This window comes from Lutjanus erythropterus, chromosome 20 (assembly GCF_056507025.1).
Source record: "Lutjanus erythropterus isolate fLutEry1 chromosome 20, fLutEry1.hap2, whole genome shotgun sequence".
In the NCBI taxonomy this organism is placed as follows: domain Eukaryota; kingdom Metazoa; phylum Chordata; class Actinopteri; order Lutjaniformes; family Lutjanidae; genus Lutjanus; species Lutjanus erythropterus.
Window position 1 is genome coordinate 26,787,528 of NC_139336.1, and position 27,997 is coordinate 26,815,524.

The following is a 27,997-nucleotide window of genomic DNA, read 5'->3' on the forward strand; positions in this document are numbered from 1 at the left end:
TTGGGATTATTTCAGTTCCTTGCAGTAGCTTCAACTTATGGCATTATTTATAGCTACATGATGTCCTTCAGAACATACAAAAAATGTATCCTGATAATGTCATAATAGTTATTTATTAGTTCAAAAGTTTACTGTATATTCACCAATAGAGTTTCCTGTTAAATCATTGATCCTGATGAGATTTAATACATTTTAAAGCCCTTTATTTTGACCAGGTTCATGACTACATAGATATGAAATTAATCATCTACAGTAAGTGAGACGAGGCACAGAGTCACACAGAACTTGATCTGTTGATCTTCTCCACAAACGGAGTTTAAAAAAAAAAAAAAAAAAGAATAAAAAAACATGTTGATGGTTGAACAAATGCAACCAGTTTATGATCAAAATGTAAGACACATCAGTAAAAGCAGGTTCTGGTGGTATAACATGTTTATAACACTACACATAAGATCAGTTTTTACTGTTTGGGAGCTAAAAATAAATGTATGCAGTGATGGTGCTGAAACACTGAATATTATATTATGTTTCTTTTGTTCTTGTTGCATCATGTTCTGTGAAAAACATCATAACTTACAATATTTATCAGAATCAGATGGAGTCTTTAAGAAAGAAACGATCAGAAAGGGATCGAAATTGGTAAAAGGAAACAGACATGATAGTACGCACATACAGTACGGATCTCGTGGCCATATATGCACAGAAACTGTACACATCATTACACAGACAGACACACAAACACACACTCGTACACTCTCTCACAAACACACTTACACACACACACCCCTACACACACACACACACACAGAAGCATTCTTTGGAGATCTGGAGTCATATTTTCGTCTCGACTTTAGAGTGAGTCAACGCCGTGCTGAGTGCTGAACTCCTGGAAATCCTCTGGGATGGTGTCTGCGGAAGTGAGAAGTGAGAGAGACGAGCTCAGAATCCACAACCAGCTGAGGTCAAACTCTTTCTGTTCACAGCGGCAGTGGTTGTTTATGCAACAACAAAATGAAATCAAAGTGCTGATACTGTCCTACTTTTCAGACTAAAGCTATAAAGGACAAAAAGAAGATATGTATTAATAACAAACTGCTCTAAAAACAACAAAAGACAAAGCCACGTGACATAAAAAATAATGAAATATGTGGATTTTTTTTTTTTAATGTAAAGTGTTTCCTTACCGTTGCAGCGGTATTTCAAATTGGACCAGATGATGTTTTCTTGAGAGAAACAGAAAACACCGAGTCGTCCTCCTCTCATCGTGGTGTCAATCGTCACTCCGGAGTCTGCCACCAGCTCAGTTCCCTCATAAAACCTCGCCCTACGCAAAACACAAAAGGGATTTATTAATATTACTATTTATATAATATTTAATTTATGTAATGTAATGTGATGCGTTTATTCACTTTCTTGCCGATAGCTAGATGAGAAGATTGATACCACTCTCATGTCTGTACTGTAATTATGTAGCTCTGCCGGTTAGCTTAGCTTAGCATAATGAGTGGACGCCTGAGCCCGGTAGGTAAAAAAAGGTAAAAAAGGTAAAAAAAAAACCCAAACAAAACAAAAATCTAGATCTAGATCTAACTAATTTAAAAAAGACATCTAGTTTGAAATCCAATTAACACTGAAGAATTTTAATTAAAAAAACCATTTGTCTGCTGGGTGCAGTGACTTCCTGGAGTTTTGCTAACTAAAACTTCATTCAAAACTTCGATTCCTTTTTGATTGTCTCATTTCAATTTTCAATTTCAATAGTCTTTATTTGCATGATATTTAACATGTGCCAATGTGCAGGCTAGTTACATTTGCTATCAAATGTAACTAGCCTGCTAATCTACATTAATAATTAGCTAGCTAGTTAGCTATGGTTTTGTCAACTTTAGCTATCAGATGTAACCTGCTAGTTAGCAATTGATATGGAGTTTTTTTTTAACAGCTAAAAAATAATTTAGGTAGACTAGCTAGCTAGTTAACCAGTGTTTTGCTAACATTAACTCACTTATGATGTGGCTAAGTGTTGCTTTTACACGTCCCCCATCAACATCTTTCTACCATCAACAAAGACAAGCCTGAAGTACAGGAAACAGGAAATGTGACATTTGACTGAGGTTCCAAAACGGGCGGGGCTTAGAAAGGGTCAGTTATGATATTAAAGACAATCTTAAAGCATAAAAGCAACAATAATAATGTAAATAGCAGTAGTTAATAAAATAAAATGTATAGTATGTAAGTTATGTTTGCTACCTTGAAACTGAGCTCAACTCAGGAAAAACCGACCTGGGAGTGGTATGAAACTTCTCACTCTCACTTTCCAAAATGTCAGACTATTCCTTCATGAATATGTAGTGGAGTATCTGGGACATATTTTGTCATACCTGATGTATCCAACCTGTGGGCGGTGCTGCAGGTACCAGCGGTAGGACACCTTGTCCTTCCAGCCCACGTTTCTCGGGTCCTTCCACAGCAGACGAACCTGGTCGTTGGTGTCTCCCGTGTGCCACAGCGAGTTTCTCAAGTGCTCCCCGGGGCCTGATCGAGACTTCACAGCCTGACGAACAGCGACAGACACCCAGAGAGACGTGAGGAGGGGAGGGGGAGCAGACGGGCAGGAGAAAGGCAGGAATGTGGAAAATATGTCGAGGGATAAAAATAGGATGAGCGCGAATCTGCTGCCGGGGATTTGTGTGACACGACTTGTATTTTCACCTTAAGCTGGATGCCGGGCTCGGCCACAGCTCTGAAGGGTGTCGCCTGCCAGTAGGTCTGCTCAGTCTGCTTCCACATCACCACGTAGAAGGAAGACGAGTCCTGGTAGCCGAAGATGAAGCCGGCGTAGTCGTCATCGGTCACCGTGTTTACGTGAAACGTGCCCTCAAAGTCCACTCCACTGAAAGCAGTGTAACCTGATAACAGAAGGTGAATTATTTATGTTCAGATCAGGTTTATTTTGTATTTTAGTGACTGATAATCAACTCAGAGGAAATACGTCATACCAACGGCAAGTCCTGGGTCACTGTTCATGGTCTGAACAATTTCCATTCCCTGTGTAAGAAAGACAGAGTTTTATGCCTCTCTGCATGTTCGCCACCCGGAGCGACATGGTTCTTGTCATCATAAAAATATTGATTATAGCTGCTTTAACTTGTAGTCGCTGTACATGAAGAGGAAAGTTTCAGCGCTCTGTAATCTCACCTGGTTCAAAACAACCCAGTTGGGGTCAATCTGAGCGTCGCCCTCAGGGTCCAGCACCACCGTCTGATAGGCCCTGAAGTCAGTCAGCGTAACCTCAGCATTCTCAGGACAGTTGTCAATCCTGTCAATCACTTTGTCCTGGTCGAAGTCAGACTCGCACACGTCCCCAACTCCATCATCTGAGGGACAACAAAGGCAGGATTTAGACTAGTCTTAAATTAAGTAAAAAAAAAAAGATGGTAAATAATGGTTTCATGATGCAGGTGCAGTAGTTAAAGTCTGATTTTGTCACAAACACTAGCACAGATTGTGTTTTGTCCATTATGCAAAGCGATTCACTCTTTCATTCTTTTTAAAACCAGAAATGCTTCCTGCCTCGTCACAATATGAGGAGATTTTAGACTTCAGGCTTCGACAAAAACGACAAAAAGACCTGCCTCCAAAGAAAATTGATGTCTTCTTTTAAAGAGCTGCAGAGATCCACGTCCTGAATATAAAACATCACAAGTATGCTGCCGAAGTGCAAAAAAATATGTCCTTTTCTTAAGGGGCTATTCACATTTCAGCAAAGTAACAAGAATGTGTGCTGTATTTTGTTTAGTTTTGATGGATTATATTGAAGCTCACTCTTATCTGCACTCTGCTGTCTGCTGTTTTCAGAATTAGAAACTGCTCTGCTGCTTTTCTCATGATAAAAAGTGCTGCTCTCCAGCACTTTTGATGGTGTTTGATTCTTGTAGTATGTCAAGACAGTTGTGAACACGTATGATGATATGGATTATTAAATTTAAAGAAATAAGTACAGATAAGGATCCATTTCCAGTCATGCTGCTGTATTAAATGCACACTTCCCTGGCATATTTAGTATCCGGTACAGGTTTTTAAACTTATTTAATTCATTTATTTATTGGTTTATTAATGCAGCCTGGACAGAAATGACAAGGTCACCCTAAAAACAGATTAAAAGATTAAAATTACAAAGTTAATTGTCATTATCAGGGTGGAAAGAAAAGAGAAGCAGAGCACGCTGCCGAAAAAAGAAAGTGCTGAATGGTTTCTGATTCTGAGCAATTTAACTGTAATGACTTTATGAACAAAACTTTGATAAAAAAAAAACAAAAAACAAGACAGTGTTGTGTGATTCACTTGACTTTTTAAACACTTTGTTTTTCTCTATTTTCAAGGGATTCCAGTTCTTGACTTTTTAATACTACCTTAGCTGCAATAACAAAACAAATTCTGATTGGAAATTAGGTTGGTCACCAACAAGCCTGATGTTTTCCTTCATACTTGAGTCATGAGACGCTGTTAAGACAGTGAATATACAACAGCTACGACATCAAAAGGGTCACAGACTTGGTGGTTCTTGGCATCCTTGAATGTTTTACCCAATGTGGGCATCTTGATTAATCTTTTACAGGACCAGTGTGCAGGATTTAGTGGCATTTAGCCATTAGTTTTAAAATAACACCTCACCTCACCCTCCCCTTCTAAGCATGTAGGGATGTTATTGTAGACCCAGTGTTTAGTTTGTTTGTTCTGGGCTACAGTAGAAACATGGCCATATAGATATAAACAGCTCATTCTAAGGTAAGAGAAACACAACAATTCTTCTTTTCAGGTAATTACACACTAATTAAAAAATGCTAATGAATATTTTACTCCATTTCTGACATATAAATCTCCCTAAAATCTTACACACCGGTCCTTTAAGTTCCAAAACAAGTGTGTTGTTGTATATGTAGGTAAAACAGGAGCACAAATAAAGATTTACATTGCTAAGAGGACCCTGAAGGCCTCTCTCCACATCACTGAACTCTCTGACTGCCAACACAAACTGCTTCACCCCACTTGATTTGGATTGACGCTCCACTCCCATTGACTTCAAAGCTGTTTTTTTCTTTTTTTTTTTTATATAAGTGCTGTCACAATGAGTCACAAATGGGTGCAGGTGCAGGTGTTTTTACCCGACAAAACTACCACTTAATCTGCTCAAGGTTGCTTTTTTTGCTTGATCTGAGTGGGTGTGAAAACCGGGGACCAAAACTGCACTTAATGTTCAGTCAGGAACAGTTCAGGGAGAACGTGGAGGTTTATCATATCAGAACATTTTGATTGTGCGGTGTTTCAAAGTGCTCACTGTTGTCGTCAATCTGGTCAGGGTTTGGTACCAGCCGGCAGTTGTCCGGTCCCGGTGGCAAAAGGTCAGGGATCCCATCGTTGTCGTCGTCATCGTCGCACTCGTCGCCCAGCCCGTCTTTGTCGGTGTCCAGCTGGGAGCTGTTGATCACGAGCGGGCAATTGTCCTTGGTATCCTGGTGACCGTCGCCATCACTACGGGGGGAACAGACACAAATCACGTGACGTAAATAAAAGCAGATGGTTTAAATATCTGCAAGAACACGACGGACGGTAACGATATTATTACCTGTCTTGGTTTGTGTCACAAGAGTCTCCAACCAGGTCATTGTCAATATCAGACTGAAATAAAAGCACAGAGGTCACTACAACCAAAAGTAAAAGTGAAATTATCAATACAGAAATATTAAAATACTCCATTACAAGTAAAAGTCCTGCATTTAAAATCCCACTTAAGTAAAAGTCGATATAAAATATAGTTAAATTATTCAGCCTAATATAGTTTTTTGTGGTTGCAACTAGCAATTATTTTCATCATTTCAATCAATCGGTCGATTATTTTCATTAATCAGTTAGTTGTTTGGTCCACAGAATGGCAAAAAAAGAGATCAAAATTAAAGATGACGTCCTCAAATGTCTTATTTTGTCCACAACACAAAACCAGAAAATATTTTTGACTTTGATTTTTTTATTCTTAAAAATTAACAACAGATTAATTGTCGCAGCTCTAAGTGTTTTATGTTTGCTGTTAGGTTTATTAGTTTGTCCAGCTGTTCCTTCCTTTGTTGTGCACAATTTACTGATTGATTGATTGATTGATTTAAAGTGTTTGTAATCCCATTACATGTAATCCATTACTCACCTAAGCCTGTATATCAGACTGGTATCACTGATGCACGTAAGCACCGTCTTACCAGAGCAAAGCAGGAAAAAACGCAATTGCAAAAACTGGCATAGACCACTTAACTCTCAAAAGTGTCATTTTTGGCCAAAGCAGACTGTCTGGAGCCCCAACTATTAAATTCTCTCTTTTCCTCTGACACTTTTCTTTTTTTTTTCTTTTTGGAGTTGGCGTTCATGACTAACCTGAGGAAACTCAAGACTAGCCACTGGCAAAATGTAGAGAAAAAGAAAAAGGTGCCAATCCATAGATGTAGGATATGAAGGTTACTGTATAAGACTATATGATGTATAGACAGCAAGTGGAGAATGTATGAATCACATTAGGTCCACAACAATGTTAAATTAAATCTAAAATGTTATTAATATCCATTTAATTTTTTTGTCAAAGCCAAAGGGAGCTTTGGAGAAAAGCAAACTGGAGACTTTTACCTCTTTCGGCCTCAAAATGTTATTTAAAGGAAGTGATCCAAGAAGTTTAAAGGGGAAAAATCTTTTTAATTAATGCAATTTCTATCAACCACATTAGAGCTGCAACCATTAATCCATTATTAATCCATTATTAGATTAATGACCAACTATTTTGATAATCGAGTTGAACGAGTTGTATATATAATACATGTTTTTGCTTTTTAAGAATCTAAAATATAAGAATCTCACACAGCGTCTCTTTCACTTCTGCAGATCGTTGTTATTAAAGCTTCGATTGCAGGAGACGGGCTGTGAGAGTGTTTTGGCTTTTTATTATCGACCCGCGGTCTCCTCCTCCACACGTGTCGACCTACACGTGTGCAAAACTGTTTTTGCTCTTTGATATTATAGATCCTTCAAGTAGCCACGTTTTGCTTTGATGACAGCTTTGAACCAGATCTTATAAAAAAAAACACTGAATGAGGATTGTGTCCAAACTTTTGACTGATTACTGGATTTCTTATTTTTTTTCTATATGGTTGTTCTAAATTGTAGCATATGCAATATATATTTGCAGATATTCATGTTTCTTTTTTCTTTTTTTCTTATAATTTCACTGTGCTTATGTGTATTTCTATTCTTGCTTGTAGGAGCTGCACCGTAACTCAGTTTCCCCTGGAGATCAGTAAAGTATTTCTGATTCTATTTTATAATTTATCACATGTAAAATCAATCTGAAAAGTACCTGGTAACATGTGCCAGATTAAAAAAGATTCAAAAGTACATTTTCCCCTGAAACGTAGCAAACTAGAAGTGTAAATTATCATGAAATGGAAATATTTCAGTAAAGTACAAGTACCCCAAAACTGTGCTTAAGTACAGTACTTGAGTAAATGTGCTCAGTCATCACCCTCCATCCTTCCCTCCATCATCTATCTGGCTGTGACTGACCTGGTTTGGGTTGGGGATGTCGGGGCAGCTGTCGCAGGCGTCCCCTACGCCGTCTCCGTCCCGGTCCAGCTGGTCTCTGTTCTGGACCCGCTGACAGTTGTCCAGAAAGTTCTTCAGGCCTGTTCGCCAAGTAATAAGAGAGTTAGAGATGGTGATGGTGTTTTTTTTTTTTTTTTGCAGTCAGTCTGACTAGGAAACTTTTTCAGTCGAGAGAATATTTACTGCGGAAGAATAAATAGTTATAACAGTGAGATCCTGCCTCTTCATGGACTGATAACAAAATCGTACTTGAGGACAGTGGGGTGGCCAATCAGATTTCAGAGGTGGCCGGTGTCCCCCTGTCTAGAAACGCCCCTGTTTAGCTACAGACAGTTCATGCAGGAAGCAGGTTTACCCCAAATAAGAGGATTTATTGTTGCTGCTGTCAGCCACACTGCATTCACAGTTAAGCAGCTAATCCTTGATGACATACATGTGCTAAGTGCATAAATGTGACTACGTAGCGAAAATATTACAGAAACTTCATTTAAACTTAAAAAATTTAAACTACATTTCAGTGATCTCTTTAAGTAATTATATGTTTTTAAATTACTTTATTCAATTCTTAAAGTTTTAGGAGTTTAGAATTCCTGTTTACCACTAGAGGGAGTTCCAGTATAGGGCTGCAACTGAGTATTATTTTCATAGTTGATTAATCGTTTGATATTTTCTTGATCACTGTTTCCCAAAGCCCAAAGTGATGTACTCACATGTCTCGTTTTGCCCACAACCCAAAGATGTTCAGTTTACTGTCATAGAGGCGTAAAGACACCAGAAAACATTTATATTTTAGGGGCTGGAATCAGAGAAGGTTTTTTTTTTCAGGGTGTTGGTGAAGCTGCAGGACTTTCTGAACTGAGGAAATTTGTTGAGGGAAACTCTCTGAGCTGACGCTCTCTGTGCAGGGAGCAGGGATTATGAGTGATCCTGAGTGAGTTATCCTAATGTGTTTTTTTAGCATTTTGAGTGCCGCCTAGTTCCATTACAATCAAAAGAAGGCAGACGTCTCTACAGCTGGTGTCTCCAAAACACTGCAGCTCACACCAGAACAATCTAGATGGATAAACAGCACTGCAGGTAAGAAGATAAATATATATTTTTTGATTTTGGATTGAACCGTCCCTTTAATAGATTTGATTTGATCTCTAAAACCAATCAAAATGATGCATTACATTAAACAAGACATTCTTATATATACTTTCTGCACTTTTCTTGACAAACATCTTCACAGTGAGGGATTTTCAAAAAGTCAATCAGTGGATTTATAATGAATGCACAGACGTCACACCCACAGCTCTGTTTGATCAACTGATTGCACGGGCTGTTCGTTTGTACTTTCGCCACTAGGTTGCACTGTTGCACTTGCTATGCAGCCGAACGCCAGCCTGTGCTCGGATGCTGTTTCTCATTCATCGCAGGGAGGCAGCAGCAGCACCACAAATACATAAAGGTCAAGCAGCAGCGATAAGGAAAAACTATCTTCTCTCCTGTGGGGCTTTTTGAGGTGTAATCATACTGGTGAATGATCAAAGCTTGTGTTTCGCTCTGGGGTCAGACTGCTGCTGCTGGCCCTGACTTTTTTATTTATTTATTTATTTATCTGTTTTGCAGAGCTGCTTCTCATGCCTCACCTGGCTTCTGAAACCATCCATACTCCTGCACAGTGATATATTTCTACGACGTGATGTAGAGAGATGTTTAATTTACTGTAAAATCCGTCTGCGTGATTCCTGAATAATTTAAAGTACGAGCGGGGTGGAAGATGTGAAGGAGAGAATAATAAGTCATAACAGCGAGTGCCTTCAGTGGTGCTGGTTATATAAGCACGAGCGTCAGTGTTAGTGATGTAATTTCTCGCCATACCATCTCCATCCATGTCGTCATCGCAGGCGTCCCCTTTGCCGTCGCCGTCGGTGTCCCTCTGGTCAGGGTTCTCCACGTTGCGGCAGTTATCACAGGCGTCTCCGTGGCTGTCCTTATCGCTGTTCTTCTGGTCCACGTTGGGCTTTAACCAGCAGTTGTCCTGAGACAGACAGAGGACAAAAAGGTCTCATTATTCACAGCGTTTCTGTCAGTGGACAAGCTTGTGTGTGTTTAGAAATGTGGTGGAAGAAACACTCAGAGTAAAAGTAGCAACACCAAACTGTGAAAATATTTCATTACAAGTAAAACTCCTGCAATCAAAACCTTACTCAAGTAAAAGTATGTAACTGTTATCGGCAAAATGCACTTAAAGTATTGAAGTACTACTGTATATGATGTTTTTGGATTAATATTACTGATGTATTAATGTGTATGTTGCATTTTACTGTTGCAGATGTTTAAGGTTGAACCACTTTATAAACTGTTGGCTTGTTTAATCTGCAGCAATATATGAAATGATCTATAACATGAGAACCACGAATCTCTAAAAAGTCAACTTTTCAGCTTTGTGGCGATGCATTTTCCAGCTGACTCAAGAGGGTTTTTGCATTTTCACAATGTAATGACGTGCTGCTTTTCTATTTCTAATTAATCTAAACTCATTTCTTATTACGTGTGACCAGCTGGGCTGTAGCTGCTGTCCGCAGTAAATCAAGAATACAACCAGACCGATCAGCCTAATATTTTTTTGTGCATATTCACAGCTGTATGCTGAAGGACACCTGTGATTCACAATTTGTGAAAAACCTTGAAAACCCTTTTTTTAATTAATTGCTGGAGGCATTATGTTTTTAGGTCATTCATCCGTTTGCCTTGAGGGACTTTCTTCAAACTTGAAATTAACGTCCACTTGGACTCAGCGATGAACTGATTAGATTTTGGTGTTCAAAGGTCAAAAGTCAAGGTCATGCTGACCTCACAAAACACATTTTTGGCCATAACTCAAGATTTAATACGCTAATTATGATAAAATTATGCACAAATATCTAATGCAGCAGAGGGCCTTGAGAGGCTATGAAAACTGAAACATTTTTAAGTTTCAGTTTCATATGTGTTATAACAAAGCCATGACACTTTAAGTACATCTTGGATTAATTTGTCTGTCCTAGTTTAACAGGTGTTACACTGTATTTGGTGACCTGCCACATTAACACACCGGTCCTCAGTAGAATTAATCTCGTGTGTTGATCAGTCATGTATTTAAATGTTTGGGCAGAAGAAGATTTTCAGATGTCAAATTGGGCCGTGGCTGATCTAATAGGTTAAAATAATGAGGCGATGAAAGCTTATATCAAAAGGTCAAAGGTCAACTTCACCGTGATGTCATAATGTTCAGCTTTTCATCAGTCCTCCGTCCTCCTCTGTAAAAATAGTCTCTAAGTTTACATTCATGACTGTTTGCTCAAGGGCCTCTTGTGGTTGTGGTGATTCACACTTTTTAAAAATGTTGAAAAACCTACATAAAACCTATATTTAACCTCTACTGACTCCTGACTCCTCCCTCCTCTCAGTTGGGAAGTCATCAACAACAGCTAGGCTAAAAAACAGACTGACTGACCTCTTCTAGTTAGATAATAAATTTGAGATGTACAGCATTTTCTGTTTGAATAAAATATGTTTTTCCTTCTAACTTAAAGTGCTTCTGCAACTGTTTTATTCCTGTGCAGGTGCAAAACAAAAACAATGCAGCAGTCAAAGGCAGCCCTTTCATAAAATAAATTACAAATAATAAAATTAAATAAAGTAATTAATCATGAAGTATTAAGGCAGATATTGTCACAGTCTGGTGCAGTATTGAGACATTTTTTATTGCGATATCTTCTTTCTTCTATTATCTCTTTTCTGTTTTTATAGACAAAACGATTAATCGATCAATCTAAAAATAATAGTCAAAAATAATGATTAACTGTAGACCTTGTATACTTGCATGAATGTGTTAAAACATTTCCACCAACCTGCTCGTTTAGTATACCGTCACCATCTGCATCGTCATCACAGGCGTCACCTTGACCGTCCCTGTCAGCGTCCTCTTGACCAGAGTTGGGAACGTAGACGCAGTTATCCTGTTGTTACAGTAACACAATGATTAAAAAAAGACCTGTCTATCACGGCAAAGTTGCATTTACTTTAAAAAAAACCTTTTCTTACCTTTCTACAGTTTGGATCTTTGCATTTGAGTTTCTCATCTGGGTACCCATCGATGTCCGTGTCCTTCCCGCACAGGAATCCATTACCGGCCCAGCCGATCCCACACTGACAGGACAAATGAAACCCTTCAGAAACTCAGACAGCGTGGAGCTCTGAGTGCGTGAGAGAAGTAAGTGTGACATCCTACCTGACAGGTGATGGACCCGTCCCTCTCTAAGATACACTGGGCGTTGACGTCGCAGGGGTTGGTCAGGCTGTTTCCACAGCTGAGCTCTGGCTTACAGCCCTTCACCTGATCTCCTGTGAAACCTGACTTGCAGCTGCCGCAGTGGTACGAGCCCTGCAGACGCATAAACACATCTGGTTTGGAAAGACACGCAAATGAAATAATTGCCCAAACGTGAGTCCACAAATAATATTTAACTTACCACAGAGTTGTGACACAGTGAGTTTTCAGTGCAGCCTCCGTTGTTTGGTCCTTTGCATTCGTCGATGTCGTCACAGACCTGAAATGGGATTTAAGATGTGAAACTATCCAAAATTTCGTTGCCATCTTTCCTTTCAGTTAACTAGTTACTTTTCAAATTAGATTTTTAATAAGAAAAAGATTTTTTTTTAGGACTGGCAGTACGCAGCAAAGACAGTCAAGCTGTGCAGCAGGCAGTCTGCAATTTCATATTTGTTCACTCTGTATATTTAAGACTTCAAACAAGGACAGGATGACTTAATAAGCTGCATTTATAACACAAAAATAAGCTGTGTGACCTATGACCTTTGCAAAACATGAGCACATCATGAACACGGCGTGCGTGATTCATTGCTGCACTTTATCCTCCTTGGCTCAGAGAAAAGAAATCACTATTACATCATGACATGGAAATTTTGCAAAGAAACTCAGTTAAAACAAAGTAAGTAAGCTGAATGCATTTCCAATTATTTTTAAATAATGTAAGATCAATGATCAATGAACAAAATTGGAACTTATAAGCTTATTTTTAGGGTTCTTCAACAACTACAACCGTACTTCCCAGGAGACTCCTGTTTTCACACTTTTTTCACTTCACATCCCGTTCCTGGCGCTGTGCAGCGTGTGTGACCCCTACGACTTCAAAAGTCGACCCGGGCAACTCAGCTACACCAAACCAGGCTGAGAAGAATTTCTTAGGATTTCTTAAGGAGAGTTGTACAGGAAACGGGGCACGCATTTTTTAAAACGCTGCCACGTCAGTTTTAGGGTCACGGCAAAAAATAAATGCATGAAAGAAAGTTTATGCTGGAGGGGCAACATATTCTGTTATCTTTCCTGAGATTTAAAAGTAAAATTAAGTATTTAAATGCTGTTGCAGTGTACTATTTTGTTATTTTATTCTTTAAAAGTCACAAAATAGAGGAAACAAAGTCTCTGATACTCAAACCCTCCTTACTTTTAATGTTTCAAGGTTGGCAGGTATGACTATAACCACTGACTTTTAGCACTGAAAAGGAAAAAAGAAAAGATTTTCTGGCCTGGTGGGGGTTCCCATTGGCCTGGTGACCTAACAGGCCTGTACCATTATGGGGGAAACACTGAAATCCAACAAATTGCCAAAGATTAAACCAGTGGCTCCCAACCTTTGTGGCCTGTGAACCCTTACAGGAAAACCAACTGTGTCTAGTTGGGGCCCCTCGTCACGTTTCAGATGTCCGCGAGTTATTACCAGCTACATCAAGGAGATATTTGCCCTCTAAACTTGTCACATGGTTTCATTTAAACAACCGTTTAAACCCCAAAGAGGTCATGTTCTGTATTTGCACAGTGTAGTGGAACATATCGGTTTTCTCTACAGTTAAGTTACCTTCACCTCCAGACTTTGATTTTTCATCCTTATGTTACTTCACTTTTCACAATTAGCTTTATAAATTGTATTTGTCGTACTTACTGTTTGTTAGTTCTGGGTGCTTTAATGTATTGGTAGTGCTCTAGCATAAGCTGCGAATGTTAGCATGTCTGGCTAACTATTGCTAGCTTACTAGCTGCAGTAATTTAACCTCCAGACAAACTTGTTAGATAGCACTGCATCTGTATTCGTTCTGTGGAGGTTTGAAGACGAGGATGTGGGCTGATGCAGAATCAAAGTGGGTGGAGGATGATGCATCTCGCTCCCCCGGGTTAGCTTAGCTTTTATCTTGGCTGTCTTCTGCAACTGTGGTCTGGCTGGTCTGACCTGTTTCAAGGTTCCTTGCACTAACAAGTCCCTGCGCTTCCTTTTCGCACGTTAATGAGTTTATTTCTGTCGTCTATCATGTAGATATACCTGCTGTATTTCACCATCGGACCAATGTTTGCTGAGATGTAAGCTAGCTTTAGCCTCATTTAGCAATAATGTTATATCATGTACACAGAAACACTTTCACAGGATTCTAGTTTTAAAACGTGTCAGTGGGAAACATAAAAACAGCCGCTGGAGACGTCTCAGCTAACTTAATTAGCATTAGTTTACATCATCCAGCTACACTCATAAAATCTGCTTTCGAAACATTATTTTAGCCGACAAAATCCACGATCGTTAGCTAGAAATGAGAAGCTGCTTTTGTTTATTTCTCTAAGGAATCACAGACCTCGTGTTTCAACAGTTACTCCCAATATCAACGTTAAATCTACCACTGTTATCACGTAAACTGCATAAATGCAGTGCCAGAATGGAAAGATTGACAGACTTGGCAACAGTAACTAAGGAGGGCGGAGCTTAGTGAAGGGTCAGTTTCAGGCTGATATATTGTCCAACTGATATTTCAGTCTGGCTTCTGAGAAAAGTCCCAAAAAAATCTGTAAACCAACCACTGCAACGCTGCTTAGGCTCTGAAGAACCAGTTTATAATTTCATATATTAATTTACTCGCAGGCAGAATTCTACATTTGTGTTGAACAGGGACTTAGAGAACTTATTAAACTACCTGGTACATATTAAATAATCACACATTACAGCCTGCATACCCAATAATTAACTTAAAAATAAGATGAAGTAGGGACTGGTTTAATTTAACATACCCAAACTTACACAGTAATAAAGAAACTTTCCTCCTCATTTCCCCTCTTCTTATTCTTTACCATCTTGTCCTCTCTTTCTCTAGTTTTCCTGGCAGAGGTGATCAGTAAATATTATATCAATTTCCTATATGTATTAAACAATTACAGCATAGCTTGAGGGCTGTAATTTAAAGAGTGTGTTCTCTAGCAGCACATTATTAAAATAATTATATTTTCTTCTTTGATTTATGGTGTAATTTGCATGTGTTATTTATATATTCTAGTCTCTGTGTCAAAAGTCATGGTGTCCTCCATCTTTTACCTGTTTGTTGGTCTGTGCGAACAGGACGCCCACCCCCTCCACTGGCAGGCCGGTGTAGCCCAGCGGACAGGCGTCGCAGCGGTAGCCCGGGGCGGTGTTCACACACTTCACTCCGGGGAAGCAGGGGTTAAACTGACACTGCAGGAAAAAAGAGGAGGACGAGAGCGCCGTTGAAGCTGCAAAATGTATGTGGCTCTCACAGGGCTCCTCCACGAAAGCTTTTAGGCTTGATGACACTTCTGCTCATGCAAAAAAGAGAATGCTGAAGGGGCCAGTCTTCAGAAAAGGGGTCAGTGCAAACACAGAGACAGACACACACTCTCTCTCTCTCTCTCTCACACACACACACCCTGTACCTCTATTCTCACGAGGACCTCATTGACAAAAGTCCTGCTTTAACTTTAAGTGAAACTTTTATCTTTACCTGTGGCTTTCATTGCTGCTCCTCATTAAACCATATTAGCTCCTGTGAAGTGCCTTTAGACCCTGTGGGACACTTTGATCATCCCATCGCCAGATTTCATTTCTAATGCCCCAAAAACCTGATGAAATCTGTGTTTTTTCAATGTCTCATAGACCTTTTGCGGCCTGGAATAACCTGCTCTAATTTATTTAAATTGTAAGTCTTATGTCACCACAGAACTCAGAGACTCTGGTTTGGCAAAACAAAACCATCATTATTAGTCTAAACAGGACTTTTTCATATATACAGCAGCTGCTAATACGATTACATGGTGTAAGATAGGGCAGAACGACTTTAAGAAATATCTAGTTTTACATCGTTATTCTCATTTTCATTGAAAAACATATTAAAATGATCATAGTGTGACTTTTGCAGGGATCTGTAGCAAACAAACACGTTTTCTTAAATCTATATAATGTGATCTGTAAGCCAGGACAGCTCTGCAGCACAACAATACTCAATTTAAAATGGTATCTTGACACACAGTTTTGCTCCTGTGATTTGCAAATTGCGCCTGCAGTTTTGATGAAATTTTGATTAATTGTTCAGACCTAGTGTAAGACTTGTAGGACCTTGTAAAACGGGGGCTTTACGGTGGCCTGTTTGTTAAAATGCATACCATACACTGTGATCAGCAGATAGTATGGTGTACTGACCTCAGTATCACCTCTCTACTGCCGTTATTTTAATAAAATACTTTAAGAAAGACCTTCCAAAGTAAATAAAACTAACTGCGGGCCCAGTTTATTGGTTTGTCTACACAGTGGCAGAGTTTCTGTGAGGAAATATACCAATTTTTTTTTTTTTCATCAGAGCAACAGCCTCAGGCTCACACTTACCTCATGCGGACTGAACAGAATTTGCACATTGCCCACCCTCTCATTACACGGCTATTTAACTTCTCTTTGGCATCAAATTGGGGAAATGGACAAAATGTTGGCTGTTGGACCCCCGCTGCCACCTTGATGATTGATCAGCATATTTACTGCTATTTATTTCACATGAGATAGTTTATAAGTGAACGTAAATACAGTAAGATTTCACCTCTTTTATACAGTTTGTCATTAACAGATGCTTTTAAGGCAAATGCATGCAGTGTTGTTCGAGGACCCCTTGAGCATCCTTTCAGTTTATACTGAAGGTAAGAGTTGATTTAACGAGCTATTAGCTCACTTGTAAAAGAAGTTCACTTCATGAATATGTTTCATCTGGATTCAGAACCAGAATATGAATATGCTGCACACTGGATTTTTGTCTGTATGGGCCAACTCTGAACTGTAAAAGCAAATGTGCTCATTCATCTCGAAAGTTCATCACAAAGAGCTCGCACACAAAACTTTTAATGTACACTGTAAATAATTTTGAGCTGATTCAATTAAAAATGTTATCTGAACTCAAACTATAAAAAGAAGGGTCACAGGAGAGTTTTAACTCAATGTATGCCGGGAAATGCTAATATGCTGCGCCTACACTCTAAAAATAACGTTGCTTTAACTAAATTTTACTAAACTGTGTGTACAAGAAAATAAAGTGGTAAAAACTCAGCAAACTGATGCAGTTTTATGTTAAGAAAGGAAAACATTTTTGTGCTCAACATAACATTACGACTCTTGTTGTGATAATGTTAATAATAAATTGACTACATGCCACATGAACATCAAAACATTGAGTACACATTTTTCAACTATTTCTTTAGTTTATTCAACAATCAAAATCGATGCTAAGTGGACAAATGTGTTGTCGATTGGTCTGGAACTAATTAGGCTATATCCTCATAATACATTTTAGTAAAATGAACTTTTTGACTTAAACTAAAAAAAATATGTCAGTCTCACCAGGGATGAGCTTTTGCGTCATGTGAACATGAGGTTTTAATGTCAGTTTGACAGTCCTGAACATTTGTGTGGACTCATGACTAACATTTTGCATCATGGCTCAACCATAAAAAGGAATTCTAGCCCTAAAATACAAGAATTAAGGTTGGGTCATGATTCAGTGCCATCGAAATAATTAGGTGCAGATTAAATATGTGTTGCAATTCTTGAGTATTGTACTAGTATTGCGATTTAATTATAATTTACGGCAATTTTTGTTTGTTTTTTCAAGCCTAGACCGTGGGAAAAAGTTGAATCATACACTTCTAGAAATGAAATGTTATGAGTTTATCTTGCCAGACAGTTTTATTTCAGCAGCATCATTGCTATACGTCATACAAAAGTAGGAAATAAAATGCTTTTTAAAGTCAGAATCGATGCCCCCTCCCCCCCAATAGAAACACTCACACACGCTCAGTCTTACCTCGTCCACGTCGTCACAGTTGAAACCGTCCCCGGTGTACCCATCAGGACACGGTCCACACTCGACGCCGTCCGCAGTCTCTATGCACATATCTTCACGGAAGCAGACACCTGGGGCGCACCTCGGTTTCACCACCTCAGTGCCACCCAGACCTTCAAACACCAGAGGCAAAACACAAACACATTTAATGCATCATCTGCAGCGTGACAACCCAAAAACAGTCATTAAGCAGCATCACATTTAGTGGAGAATAACACGATCTTACCGCAGGCCTGACACTCTGAGATGGTGTTTCTGAGAAACGAGGTCTCTTTGACCTGAAAAAGGTCAAACGTACGCAAGTTTATAGAATGCAGTCATGCGAGCTGTCGGGGAGGTCAGGGGTGAGGAAGCAGGGATTAAGTGGCCTCAAAGGAGCTGTTAGCGGCAGTTGTTACCTGCTGAATGAGGACGTCTTTCAGCTCATTTATCACCTTCGTTAACTCCAGCATTTGATTGGACAGCTGCTTCGTGTTGACCCCTAGGAGAAAGGGACTGTTATTTTGTTAAACTGGAGCGGAGGCGGGGGGATTCTCTGACAAACACTGACCGTTGTTTTCCTACCGCTGGGATCGTTTACTCAGGAAACATTTGGCCGTCTCCCCTCCACAAGAGAAAGGATCTTACCCAGAGTCTGGACGGAGTCTCTTTGCTGGAAATGGCAGTCTTGTAATGAAGCAACATTCTCAAACGTGTCCCCAACCACCAGCTTGAGCTCGTCTAAACTGTCCTGTTAGAATAAAACAGGTCAAAGTGGACAGCTGAGACATTTGGACGCCTCCAGATCCATTACCGGGACAGAAATGTGTTTATTATTGTATGGAAATGCAGTAAGCGACAGGTCACCTGCTCTCTGGATTGCATGGTCTTTAGCTCCACCATACCGTAGCCTGCCGGTAAACCCTGGAAGGCGGCGGGGAGATCCCTGACCGTCTCCACCAGCCTGCAGTCCAGATGCAGCTCCACCCCGCCTGGCCCCTGCTGCTGCATCCCCTTCAGGTGGAACAACAGTCGGTGCTGTTGGCCGTCCGCCAGCACCAGGTTGTTGAAGGTTACAGAGCTCATCCTCTTGTCACTCCGCAGGTAGCGTAACACAGCTTTGAGAGGATCGAGCAGGGAGGAGAGGAAGCGATGGCAGCAAAGAAGAGATAAAAGCGAGAAAGGGGATTTACAGAGAGCATTTACTGTAAAGGGTTGATTCATCCAAATTACATCAAGACTAAGAGTTTACAGCCTCGCTAGCGGCTATGTGGGGCTATATTTAAATGGTAATTTTGGTATTATTTAATCTGGAGTCTATTTTCCCATGTGTTTGTGTCTAAGTGACTAACAGGGACTAGTTCTTCAAATTGGTCCAGTATTGAGGGAGACTGTTGCAGCTGGCAGACACAAAAGTGAGCTACAACATAATCCTGTGCAATAAAAGTGGAAAAAAAACCTCAGACTGTTTTTATAAGTGTCTGACATTATTGAAAGGATCATATTTTAAGAGTGAGATATGTTTTCTTTAACCAGAAACAGTGGTTTTATTGCTCTTGCAAAAGTAACCACTGCAAAATTGTAATTTTAACACCATCTTCATTCAAACACGATAGAAACAAAATAAAACTCACCAACAACATCTTGGCTTATCTTTCACCTGCTCCAACAATCATCAGCTCCGGTTTGGTCGAAGCAAACCCTTTATGCACCGTGTTACATGTGGAAATATCAGCGGGAGACGGGCGAGAGGCAGGTCGGACATCAAAGAAGCAGCGTGTCGGACAGAATATTTTCACATCGAACGTGGTGAATTAATGATTTATTTTGACCACACAAGTGTTGGTGATTGTTCAAACTGTGAAAAGACGAGCCAAGACGTTGTTGGTGAGTTTTATTTTCTTTCTGTCGAGCCTGAAGGAAGATGAGGATGACAAAGATAAAGTGACGGTCTGGCAAATGTAGTCTGGTTATTTTGGCAAGAGCAATAACAGCTGTTTCTGCTTAAACAAAGACGCTTGTCAGACACTGACAATAACAATCTGAGCCCATTGTTGGCAAAAACAGCACCTTTACTGGACTTTGCACAGTTGCTCGGAGGGATTAAGTCGTGGCTTAGTTTCGCGTTCAGTGGCGAGGAAAAATACCAGAGTTACCTTTTTCAGTCATTTGCTCACAGTGACAAAGCCTGCAGTTCAATACAATGGTGTGTCAGTGTTGAATGATTAAAAATTCAGCAGCAACTTATTGTCTTTGTCAGAAACATGTTGTCTTGAATATTCGACACGTGTGACCTGCTTGTTATTGGAAACTACTTAATAACGAAGAAACAGTCCCAATGAAAACTGTTTACAATGTTTTTTTTTTGTGGATTATACAAAGTCAGAGGGACACCAAGTCCACAGAACACAGTAATCCAACAGGAACACATAGTTAACTCAGCAGGGAGTGTAAAAGCTGACAAAATAAGCAAGATATCAAAAGAAAAATACATGAATTAGAGAAAGAAAAAAACAACACACCTAATAGTCACTCTAGGAAACCTTAAGGTGACAGGTAGCAAAGAAACTATTTAGCCATACAGTTTCCAAACTTTCTTGCTGTTGAATTTTTAAAATGTTTTTTCAAAGTTTTCAGCAGCACAAACTAAATGTAACTCACCTCCATTGTGTGGGAGTGGAAGCAGAAAACTCTATCTGAAAACTGGTGTAAAGTAATCTAAGCTTCACACCTGGAGGTCTGCTCACATTTTTTTTTTGTTATGGTTAGTTTTGGTTTCACATGGCAATTATGCAAACACACCTACGCTGAATTTCCCTCTTCTTGCAGCTGATTGATTTGTACAGAGATGTTTGTCAGTTCGGTTAAATTCCTTTCACTGTCAATGAAGCATCTTGCCTCCTCCTCTCCCCATGACCTGCTGCGGTTCTTTTGGTTTTGTTGTGTTGTTTGTCCTTTTCTCAGCTCTGATGACAGCCTGGCAGAACTTCCTATAATCGGTCGGAAAGTCTGACCCATCCAAAAAATGTTTTTACACCAGAAACGAACCAACTCATGGTTCAATTTGATCCAGACCGAGACCACCTCCTTTGGTTGGACCCATTAACATATATTAGAAATGGACAACATGAGAGCTCCCCAAAAGTGAAGCCAAAGTATCTTGATTGCCCCCCGGTGGCTGGCTGCAGAATAGATCATAAGTCCTGCCTCCCCAATGTTAATAGTCAGGACACATCAAGGTAAACTAGGCTAACTGAGTCTGTCTGCTGTTTGGTGCATGACAGGTAGTATTCATTTATCCAGCTGACATTGAACAATGTTAGTTATTTGTAGTCATAAAGTCAAATATTCTCAGAGTTTCAAGCTCTGTTTTGGTCTCCACCAACTTCTATCTGAATATCTGTCTCTTTAGCTGCCAAATCCTCCACTATGTCCAACTGTGGCTGTCTGTGGTGTTTGGTGCTGGACCAGTAGTGTACAGCTGGTTTACTGACTACTGTTTTTTATTTTGCTAAAAACTGCTGCTTGCTGTGGAAATTTGCTGTCTTCAAATTTTACCAGCCATTCAGTAGATTACCATTGTTTCTGTTTTTTTTTTAATTGTTTTTTTGGCTTGCAAGTGAGCAAATCTATCAGCCACTTCCATATTTTACCACCATTTGGCTGGAGGCTGGTGCTATTTCTGTGTCCTGGCTGGGAACACTGAGGTAAAGACAAAAAATAATTAAGTTGTGGGCTGTAAAAAGTAAAATCTCAGTAGAACTGAGGGGAACTGGAGTCTCATTATAATTCTCTATTGGTTCATCATTATAAACGACCACTTTCATTCTCACACAGTCATTTAACCCGTTGTTAATATAAAATATTGATTAGTGCAGCTCCAAGCGGCCTCTTTCATGTCCTCCTACCTCTGTTGAGCTTCCCCATCACAGTGAACTCAAAGTACTTGCTGTTGTCCCTGGGGTTGTACAGGCTAAACACAGAGGTTCCGGTCTTGGGCTGCAACTTGAAGGAGGTGAGGATGAAAGCCTCGTCCACCCCCTGCTCAGCCAGACCCCCCTGCAGCAGGTCTGGCAGGCAATCAGGCGAGGTGAGCAGATCATAGACTGTTGACAGGGACGGGAAAGAGAGAAGTGGTAAAAGCACATGAGTAATGGATGATGAGATATGAATATTTACAACCTGCAGCCGCAACCGCTCCAATCCCCGAGTAAACACATCCTGAGTCGACAAGACGGAGATGATGATGTTGACCCAGTGTTTTGTTGCTCTTGCGAGACGCTGTGTCAATCAGTCAGCGCAAACTTGGCAGGCAGAGTTGGCTCGGAGAAATCACAAAGATGTTCGAAGCAAATTGGAGCAATGTAGTGTGACAGTAGGTGTATGGTTGTATTTTTTATTTATTTTTTTTCTGCTGGGTCCACACCAAGGCCGTTCGGCTGTTAAAATGTATGTGAGCTCTCATTTTCAGCCACGGTTCTTATATTGTTCTCACAGTATGGCAGAATTTAGAGATATCTACTGACAGGCTGCTTGGTGGGAGTGAAATGCCGGAGAGACGCTCGCGGTTAGAGTCTTACTTTAATACAGTGACTCGGGAGCTGGGCAGGCCACGAGAGGATGTGCAGTGAATCTCTAGTCCGCCATCTGCTCACATCATGAATACACAAGTACCCTGAAAGCAGTCTGCGAGGCCCACTGTCGTGAGGGAGCAAAATTGCTCCCAAATGCTCGCAGAGATTGGCCGTTGTCAGCCAAGATTGCGAAGCATGATCCCCAGATGAGATTGCTCTTTTTTTCTCTTTTATCTATCTCCTCATGTTTTGTCCAGCACATGCCTTATTTCATGATTACACGGAGGCTTTAAAGGGATAGTTCACCCCCAAAATCAAAACTGCCTATTTTTCCTCTTTCCTCTTACCTGAGATAGCTTTGGTGTGAGTTTCAGAGTTTTGGAGATATCGGCCATAGAGATGTCTGCTTTCTTTCGAATATAATTAGACTAGACAGCGTTCAACTTGTGGGGCTCAAAGTGCCAAAATAGCAACGTCTCTTTCCAGAAGTCATAGCTGGTTACTAAAGATAATCCACAGACTTTGTTGTAAGCAGTTTCATGTAGGAAAGGAAGTGTACATCTACTCGTGGATCAGGCACTGTAAGTGAATTATGTGACGTCCCGTCATCCTCATTGTGAATTACAGTATTTCATTTGTGTTCCTCATGACAGCTTGAGGAACGAAGCTGTTGTGGTATTTGGTAACTTCCCCTCAGATGTGATCAAAATACAATAGATATTGCAGCTAAGGCAGGTTTACTGAATGACACTAATAACAACAGAAGAAAAGAACAATTATCAAACACGTTTGCTGTGGAACTGGAAAATATACTTAGATATAAACCAGTAGAGTAGGTGGATTGCTAATGACTCCCAAATCAACAAATATGACTGCTGGATACCAGCGACAGGCAAACAGGACTTTAAGTACAAGATGTAAGTCATGTGACATAAGTCCTGTCACATTAAACATGTGGTTAACATCATGAAACGATCACGGTTTGTCTTAAAAAGTGATGCCACTTATGAAACATAAGTAACTTAAAACTTTAAATAAGTCAACATCGACTTCTTACTCCTCCCGTCATAAATAGTACGGCCACTAGAGGTCGCTGCATAACAATAAATGAAGATAAGCTGCTTGCACAGACGACCTATACGGCAGTTTTTTTTCCAGTGAGGACAGACTGAAAGCACCCAGCATGCATCCCTGAGTTTGCAGCCTTCCACCTCCAAGATATCCAGATGGGGTGATACCAGTTTGCACAGAATGCATTTCTGTATTTTCAAATGACAAATAACTTGTATTTTAATTAAATACATTTTCCATACCTGTACTTTGTATTTTATTTAAAAACATTTGATGAGCAAGTAAAGAGAAAAATCTGTATTTTTGAATTTAAACTGAACTTTCCCTTTAAAATGTGACTAATCCTCCTTAAATGTCTGCTTGCACAGTGTTGTCAACATCACTTTTGCCAAAAAATTAGATGAGTCTTTTGTATTTACGATTGCCAGGATCACCTGCTGAGCATCACACAAACAGATGAATCTCTTCTTGACTCAGTGCGACTTTTTGCTCCGTTAGATTGACGAAAGTCCAAAAGCGAGCAAAACAACCAGAGAACACATGAACCTCGACGCACGCTTCATGTTTTTCGAGTTACTGTAACTCTGCAAAGACACACACACGGGCGCACTCTTGCACATAGAGCACACTGCTGTTCATTAATCTTCTGGACAGGGGGCTTTGTGGGGGTCAGGGTCGTCTTACACCAGAGATCCTGAGAAAGTGCCTCATTTCACCCCCTGATTTAACTCAGATTTCAAGCTTCATGAAACTAGTTCAGCTGAAAGCCATAAAGTAATCCAGTGTCTTGTCCTCTCCTTAACACCACCATATAAATCTGTCACGGTTAAATATTACTGTAAAGTGTGCAAATGGTCAGCATTCTTCATTTTACTGCTTAACAAATACTTCACATTTGAGGGTTTGTATGTCGAGAGCTGTGATTTATTGCGGTGTTGCGGTTCGAGGTACCCCATTTGTAATGATGAAGCAATGACATCATCACCATCAGCATGTAATTAACATAAACAGTGAAGTCACCTTTCCGCAGCAGCCGTGAGTATCCTACTGAATAAAAGCAGAGATCCATTATAGGTCATGATTTAAAACAGTGTAATATAAATATTATGTTCAGTTGCAGTTTTTTGGCTCGAGACAAAAACTTCCAGAGGCCATTTGGAGGAAGTGGAAACCGTGACACATCACCACTGTCTGAGTTGACATAAGGAACAGTTGCTTGTTTATAATTCCAGCAGTTTATAGAGCAGCACTATCATTCATTTTGAATGGAGTGTTTGTCATGACCTGGCAAATGTAAGTGCAGTATTCACTTCCTTTTAGCTCTGTGTTTGGTCTCCACCATCTCCTGAGGGAAATTTCTGCTAAATGCTCCACTATATGCACCAGTAGGGACGGGACGATCAGTGATTTTATTGCAAATCGCGATAAAGAGCGCTTACAATAAGTTGATTCTGGTAAATTTCTATTGTTGGGATAACTGCGAATCAGAATGATTGTGAATATACTCAGACGTCACTCTAGCTTGCTAATGTACAGTCCTTTGTTGATTCACAAATTTATTTTGAATTCAGGGGAAAGAATAAGGGTAAGGGGTTGGGTTTATTGGCATGCAGCGAGTCCAATATTCACTCTCTTTTAGCTCCATTTTTGGTCTTCACAATTCTCTGGGGCAAATATGCTAAAAACTATCTTCACCAGTAGGGATCGGATGATAAAAACGATTTCATTACAGACTGCAATTTAAAAAAACAAAAAAAAAACACTCATGATAAGTTGAGCACACTGGATTTTCATTATTGGGATAAATGTGAGTCAGGATGATCCTTGTTTGCTACCTTGCTAACATTGACTTTCTGATTTATTTTGAATTCAGTGGTAAATTATGTATACTAATGCAATTGGTGACATCATGGTAGAAAAGTGAGAATTATAGCCTGATTTCAAACAAACAGTTTATAATCTGCCTCCAGCAGTTAAGTTTGTCTTTTCGAAATTAAGTTCAGTATTTGCTCTCTTTTAGCTCCAGTTTTGGTCTCCACCATCCTCTGAGGTGAAATATGTTCACCAGTTGGGATAGGATGATTAAAAAAACAACAAAAACAAAACATTTTATTGCAAAGCAAAACAAAACAAACCAGGATAATTGTGAATCGGGATATTGGTTAAAATGTTAGCTAGCTTGCTAACATATGGTCCTGTATTGTTTTTCTGATTTATTGTGAATTCAGCTATAAATTATATACACTAATCAAATTGATGAATTTATTCCAATCAAAAGGAAAATATTAGCATCTAAACATCATGTAAATGTTTACTACAATCCTTTCTCTCTGGTTGTAATTAACATATTCTTTCTGTGCATGTTTTCTCCACATGGGGGTAACATAAGGTGACACGAACATGTTTCCAGGAAGGACAGAAACATGTCTGAAAACTGGTCTGTGGACTACACAACCTTTTGTTGGAGACCTTTTAAGATTTAAGAAACTGTTGAACACCTCGATGAAAAGGCTTAAAGTATCAAGGTGTTCAAACAACCGTTTGAAAAGATGAATGATGCTGCAATCCACTTTTTCTGTTATATTTTTGGCAGATCAGATATTTTACCAGTTTGCATGTCAAAAAGCTGTATTCTGATTAAATGCACATCTTATTGGATCACTTTATTTAGCATCTGTGTAGACAGTTTAGTTAGAATCTCCAATCAGAATGATTTCAAGTGTGTTGAAGAAATATTGACCATGCAGCTTTTACACCTTTTTTTTTTTTTTTGCTGAAAACAGCTGCCTGGTGTGGCCAAAAGCAATGCAATAACAGTGGTGTGAGCGCAATAAAGTTGCAGATCTTACAGCTAAACAATGAGCTGAAACTTGCTATAAAACTCTGCAGGTTCATCTGTTCGAGCGACCCCTTTCACATTGTTTTCACATTGTCATTTGATCCATTGTTATAATAACAGTATTGATTATAGCCGCTTTAAGGACGTGCTTTGCCCCTGTGCAGGGAGTCTTTGTGCCCAGAGTAGAAAGTGAGTTTCAATTTCCAGTAATCCAGCTCCCTGTGAAGTCATCCTTGAGACATTAATATTGATCAATATCCCCAATAAACCCTTTATAGAGATAGAATGGCTGTTTTGCGCTACTAAAATCTTACTTACCGCAGCTGTAAATTGGTCTCCCCCCTGTTTGAACACAGTGAATTCCAGTCATGCAGACAATGAGCCATTTGCAAGGGAAATGATAGATGATGAACTCCATTAATCTGGACTTGTTTTATACATAACATCAGGCAGCTATTTGCCAAAAGATTGTAGGGATTAATGGGTGCATGAAAGCTACGCCATCAATCACCGGAGCGGTTTGTAAAGAAGCTGATAAACTATAAACACCGATACTTCTGCATGTCGTCTGCAGGCTCTCCGGTTTGTGTGTGACCTTGAACACATTTATGTGTGACTGAGAGAGTGTGTGTCAGAGGAAGAGAGACTGAGAGAGGAGAGTCTGTGTGACTTGAAGTTCAATACTGTGTCCAGATCATCTCTGATTATTCCCATGTGTGTGACCTAGCTGGGACTTTGTTTGAATTAATGCGAGCCAGAAAAGCTGAACCTCCTGAGCCGGAGTAATCAAGCAGATCTGGCCGGATAGATATGAAAAGCAGGGTGACTTTACTTCAGCAGGAAGATGTAGGGCTTAAAAGTCTGTCTACTTTTATTCTTTATCTTTGTCTCCCTCCTGTCACAAACACAAAAAAAAATGCATCCGACTGCCTCATCTCTCCTCCAACTGACGGGGATATTTAGCATTTTATTCGTACCTCGGTGAGTATCACACGCCATGTCTAATCCTTTGTGTTCTTTGGGTCTGCATATGATATTCTCTTTCACAGTGTCTGCTTTATCCATTATGCATTGAACTCATACATAGTGTGTTAAAATACCCCAGTGGTGGAGCCATTAAATCTTTTCTGACAGATAATGAAAATGGAGGATTACATCACAGCCAGGATGTCAGAAAAATGCAGCATTCAAACAAAATCAAAGACATCTTTTCTTTTGTGTTTGCAAGAAGACCTGAAAAGAAGATTTTCATTTTGTGAATTTTTGTCATCCCCAGCAGCAACATACAGCTGTTGCAGCCGGTTATCGCCAATCATTATGACACATCTTGCAAAAAAAATTGAAAGTAATTGATATGAAAAGCAAATTCAAACACTTCGAATAGCACTCACCCAAAGCCTGGGCTTCCACGTGTAAGCACAGTTTTAATAGCAGCTGTGAGGCCAGAATCAGGGCTGTCCACATGCCCATTTTGTCCTTCCAATTGGTCCCAGATCTCTGGTGACTTATCAGTATGTGACACAGTGGCTGTTTCCCATATGTCTGTGCCTGCTGTGAGTGGTGCCTTTGAGTCCTTGCCTCCTTTTTAAAAAATCAAGACAACACTGTCATGGCAATAGAAGTTGCTTTTGTGTCTGAATTGGTGTGTGAATGTGAAGATCGCAGGAGTCTCACTGAGGGAGGAGCATCAGGGCCA

The 27,997-nt window shown here is 39.8% G+C and overlaps 1 protein-coding gene across 1 annotated transcript; it reads right to left on the bottom strand.

Annotated features, from left to right (window-relative positions):
- Positions 1 to 181: 181 nt before the first annotated feature.
- On the bottom strand, positions 182 to 27,990 carry thbs4b (thrombospondin 4b). The gene is made up of 22 exons (XM_084745524.1): positions 27,693 to 27,990; positions 21,726 to 21,923; positions 18,685 to 18,935; positions 18,466 to 18,568; positions 18,237 to 18,319; positions 18,065 to 18,116; positions 17,800 to 17,951; positions 15,039 to 15,176; positions 12,138 to 12,215; positions 11,897 to 12,049; positions 11,710 to 11,814; positions 11,517 to 11,624; positions 9,502 to 9,661; positions 7,600 to 7,718; positions 5,627 to 5,679; positions 5,339 to 5,532; positions 3,199 to 3,377; positions 3,000 to 3,048; positions 2,713 to 2,909; positions 2,382 to 2,554; positions 1,185 to 1,324; positions 182 to 909 (listed from the first exon to the last, which is right to left on the bottom strand). The coding sequence occupies exons 1-22, from the start codon at positions 27,769 to 27,771 to the stop codon at positions 851 to 853; spliced, it is 2,823 nt and encodes a 940-aa protein (XP_084601650.1). The 5' UTR covers positions 27,772 to 27,990; the 3' UTR covers positions 182 to 850.
- Positions 27,991 to 27,997: the final 7 nt, after the last annotated feature.

What these genes read in the sequence shown, in the direction of transcription:
- thbs4b (XM_084745524.1), bottom strand. Translation starts at nt 27,771, where the DNA reads ATGGGCATGTGGACAGCCCTGATTCTGGCCTCACAGCTGCTATTAAAA. An exon ending in GATGGGGAAGCTCAACAGAG is followed by an intron (nt 18,936 to 21,725) that starts GTAGGAGGACAT and finishes ATCCTCTCAAAG; the next exon opens with CTGTGTTACGCTACCTGCGG. An exon ending in AAGACGTCCTCATTCAGCAG is followed by an intron (nt 18,117 to 18,236) that starts GTAACAACTGCC and finishes GACCTTTTTCAG; the next exon opens with GTCAAAGAGACCTCGTTTCT.